The 4,641-nt window shown below is 36.3% G+C and overlaps 1 protein-coding gene across 1 annotated transcript; it reads right to left on the bottom strand.

Moving 5' to 3' along the window:
* Window positions 1-2,103: 2,103 nt before the first annotated feature.
* LOC110280448 (zinc finger BED domain-containing protein RICESLEEPER 4-like) lies at window positions 2,104-2,646 on the bottom strand. The gene has a single exon (XM_021141505.2). It carries the CDS (start codon window positions 2,644-2,646, stop codon window positions 2,104-2,106), a length of 543 nt encoding a protein of 180 aa, XP_020997164.2.
* Window positions 2,647-4,641: the final 1,995 nt, after the last annotated feature.

Raw genomic sequence — 4,641 nt, forward strand, 5'->3', positions numbered from 1 at the left:
TGAATTCTTGAATGAGATACCTGGGTAGTAACAAGGATGTTGGTTCGTCTCACTTGCTCCAGATCAGTGTTTGTAATGCCTAGGCAGTAGCAAGGATTGTGGTTCGTCTTGCTTGCTTCAGGTTGAGCTTTTAAACACCCGCCTAGGTAGTAGTCGCAGTAGTGGTTATTCCACCGGCTCTGTGTTAAGCGGGAAGTAGCAAGGGGGTTATAGCTCAAACTCACTTGCTCTGCAATGGGTGTTTCAGTCCATGGTTGGCTACCAGGACGTGTTGGGTTGGCTATATAGGGGTGGCAGTGGGGCGGGTAGGGGCGGGTTTTTGTCCTACCCGACCCTATCCCCCCATCCTGTTACTCATATACTACCCGTCCCGTCACTACCCGCGAGTAGTAAACTGTAGTACCCTAACCCGCTCCTGCGAGTACCCGCTCCGCCCCTATCCGTCCATGTAAAAATTAAATAACATTTTAATTTTTAAATATTCCAATATAAATTAAGACAAAAACTTAAAATTCATTCATAAATTAAAATACAAACATAAGATTCACACAATATCAATAACTTGAAATTAAAAAATAGCTAATGTTTGATCACTATAAATTTAATACCATAACAAAAAAATTACAACATTAATATAAAAGAGTATTCAGTCTTTATATTTTATCGTTTTCCACCGTTCTTGTCCTCGAAAGACAATGACAGCCAAGGCATACTTTCCAATCCTTTCTTAAAGGATTCTTCTTACTCATCAAGAGGTATCATTACAATCTCAAAGCTCTCCTCATCTGACCTTAACTTGTCATAAAACTCCACCAGAACGAAAGTAAAGTCAGTGCATCTTTCATATGAACTCGACGAGAAATAAAGCCCAACCATCTTGCTCTTGAAATCTTTTGTACCAACACCAACACCGACATGTGACACATCAGAACTCATTTTTTGAGTGTATTCATTAACCAACTCATTACACAACTGATGAATTCTATCAATTTGCTTGGAGCATTCTGTTGGATCTGGATACATTTTTTCAAATTGAAACTCAACTCCAACTATCTTGTACCTAGGGTCTAAAACAGCAGCAACACCCATAATGCCATGAATTTCATCCCAATACTTTTCAAATTTCTTCTTCATGTTAGATGCCATATTAGCAATTAACGGATTAGTAGAAATTTCCCATTCATCCAATGACACTTTTATTTTACAAACCAAAGTAAAATAAAGATTAGCAGTCAGAAATTTAGACCCAGAAAATAGTTGAGTAACATCATAAAATAATTTCAATCTGTCACATATTTCCTTTGCAAGTTCCCATTCCTCATGACTTGGCACAGTTTTATATTGGGGTTCCTTCTGCCTTAACCTAGGAAAGACAGCTTTATGCAACAAAGCTATTTCTAACATCAAATAAGTTGAGTTCCATCTAGTTGGGCAATCAAGAACTAATTTCCTAGTAAATGAGATCGCTGTTTTAGCACACCAACTCACAAAAGTTTCGATCCTTTTCTGTGTTGCAGTCCAATATAATACACTACTACGAATCTTTTCTATACTTTCCTTAACAATACTTAAGCCATCCTTCAAAATCAAATTCAATATATGAGCACAGCAACGCATATGTAACAATTTACCCCCCAACATCAACAATGAAGAATCCAAACGCCCCAACAGTCCATCTATCATAGCATCATTAGTAGAACAGTTATCCAATGTAACAGTGGACACTTTTCTATCAATGTTCCATTCTAACAATATTTTCATCAACGTTTCAGTGAGAACTTCACTTGTATGGGGACAAGGAACATAACAAAAGCTGAAAAGATTAACAAACATGCATGCATTTTTTGATTAACCTAGCTCAACATATGAAAACAACTTAATTTTATAAAAGTTTATAAAATGTTTAAAGTACCTTAATAGGCGCATATGCAACTTCCACGAAGTATCAATATAGTGAGCTGTGACAACCATGTATCCTTTTTCTTGGTTGGAAGTCCACATATCACTAGTTATTGCAACTCTACTATCATTTTCATCTAGTTGAAGGGTTAACTTCTGCTTCTCGTCCCCATACATGTTCAAGATGTCTTTTCTGATAGTGTTTCAACTAGGCATTTTAAAAGTTGGTTGCATTAAAGCAAAAGCTCGCCTCAATCCATGGTGGTCCACACAACTCATAGGATACTCATGCAAAATAATCATTTTAGCAACACATTTTCTTGTAAATGAAGGATCAAACACAAAACCATCTTCATTCACTTTTTGCTTTTGTGATTGTTTTGACAATGATTCAACAATTGATGATTGCCTAGAGTTTGCCACCTTTATTCTCTTGCAATATCGATCCACATGGTTCCGCAATGACTTGGTACCATTCCTCGAATTTGCACTAAGCACAGTCTTGCAAAACTTACACTTCGCCTTCCATTCACCTTCAACTTTCAAACGATCAAAATACTCCCAGTAAGCACTCTTAACATGAGTCTTATTGTCACCTTCATTAGGAGTTGATCCTTCTGGAGTTGAGACATTATCCGTTGCTTGTGGAGTTTCTGAAGTTGGATTAGCATTACTTTGAACTTCAACTTCATTATCATTTGGAGCAACACTATTGCTTTGTGTGTCTTCTCTAGCATTACTAGCCATGAAGTAATTTGAAAATACCTATATCAATAAAATTAAAATACATGAGGGTATAAAATTAATATAAATCATATCATAAATGCATAATTATAAAATTAGAATAAACCAAATCAAAATGCACAATTAAAGTAGTCGAGCCAAATGTATGCATTCACTTCCTTTAAAATCCTATAATAAGTACATTACAAATTCAATATTACAAATAGTAAATTATGGGAATCATTTTAATACTAAATTCATGTATTAGTGTTGGCATGAGAATCATTTTATAAATTGTCTAAATACGAGTGTTAAGAGATGAGACTCACTCTTTTATAAAAATTGAAACATGCTAATTTTGAAGGCACTATAGAACATACCCAAAAATTTTATAAGGTCATGCAGATACACCATTCAGGTTAAGGTAATAAGGTCATAAAATAATTTAGAAGCATCATATAAAAGTTCATGATAAAGAAGAACCAAGATAAAAACTACAAACTTTAGCACCAAAAAGGAAAAGGGTCATCATTAGAAATGTTAATACTTACTCCAAGAATGCAGTACCAATCAATGAAAGGTGGCTTATTAGTTTAGTTAGGGACAAGTCTATGAACACATACAACAGAACGTGTGGAAATTGAGAAAATTTCCAATACCAGTTGACTTTTCTAATCTGATTCTTGTCCCATTTGAGAATAATAATAATTGAGAGTAGTGATTAGTGAGGAAAGGGTGAAAGTTCCTTCACAAGTGGTAGTGATTAGTGAACATGGTGCTTTGTAATTTTAATTAGTTTTTGAATGCAGAGGCTAAATAGTATTAGTAATAGTAATAACAATAATAATACTATAAAGAAGTGGAGCAGTTTAGAATAATAAGCAAGCATTGCAGAGTGGTTTTCTTCTTTTATTTTTACTTTATTTAATCTGTTGACTTTTGAATTTTGAAATTTTAAACTGAAATTAAGTTTGTTTTGGTTGCAACTAATAAAGAAAGCCCTGCAGTTAAAAGATTGCAAGCAAATGAGCAACTAATATATAAAAATTCAAGCATTTTTATAGTATTTCAAGATGTATTTCAATATTAACATTTCACTTAAGGAAAGCCCTGCAGCTAAAAGATTGCAATCAAGTGAGCAACTGATATATAAAAGTTCAAGCATTTTTATAGTATTTCAAGATGTATTTCAATATTAACATTTCACTTAAGTTAGACCATAATCATATAAAAGTTCATGATATTAACATTTCATAGAAACAGTGAAATCTCCTCTTTTTTCTCCCCTTGTTTTTTATGGTTATAGTAGCATTGCTTTCCAAAAATTAAAATTCAACAACTAAAGACTTATCCCACTTGACGAAATCAGCTACAGAATCCAAGAAACAATATCATAAATCAAGTAATTTTCACTTGAGTGAACAATTCTATTACGAAGCAGGAAACTATAATTTTTTTTCACACCATTATCTGAAATCTGAGTACCAACCTTGCGTATGAAGCCTCGGTTTGGAAAACAAGGAGGAGGGCCAGGGCGGGTGCTGTGAGCTGGTAAGGCAGAGAAGAAGCCCTAAGAACCGGTAAATACTCCGGGAGCAGGAAGTGTGCGGAGACGGCGGAGTTGTAGGCGGCGATAGCGGCGGCGAAGGTTCTGAATGCAAGGACTGGAGGGAGCAAAGAGAAGACGAAACGGGAGGAGAGGGTCGACCGGAGGTGGCGGAGGTGGCAGAGGGAGGAGCGGTGCTGAGACGAATTAGATGATTCGACGAGTTGCGACTTGCGAAGATGGCAGAGACGACTAGACGAGCTGAGCGGAGGAGGAGCGACTTGAACGAGTCGCCGAACTGGAGAAGATTCGACGGCAAGCACTGGGTTGAACTGAACCAAGGCGGCGAGGCTTTGGTTTTGGAGAGGAGAAGAGCTGAGGAGGAAGGGGTTGCTAACCCTAAATCCCTAATCGAGTTACAAACTGAGTGGCTGTGAGAACTGAAGGCTGAAGCTAATCCCTAAAAAATTATA

Source organism: Arachis duranensis, chromosome 4 (genome assembly GCF_000817695.3).
Source record: "Arachis duranensis cultivar V14167 chromosome 4, aradu.V14167.gnm2.J7QH, whole genome shotgun sequence".
Classification (NCBI taxonomy): Eukaryota; Viridiplantae; Streptophyta; class Magnoliopsida; order Fabales; family Fabaceae; genus Arachis; species Arachis duranensis.

Excerpts from the sequence above, each read along its gene's own strand:
- LOC110280448 (XM_021141505.2), bottom strand. The coding sequence starts at position 2,646 with ATGGCTAGTAATGCTAGAGAAGACACACAAAGCAATAGTGTTGCTCCA.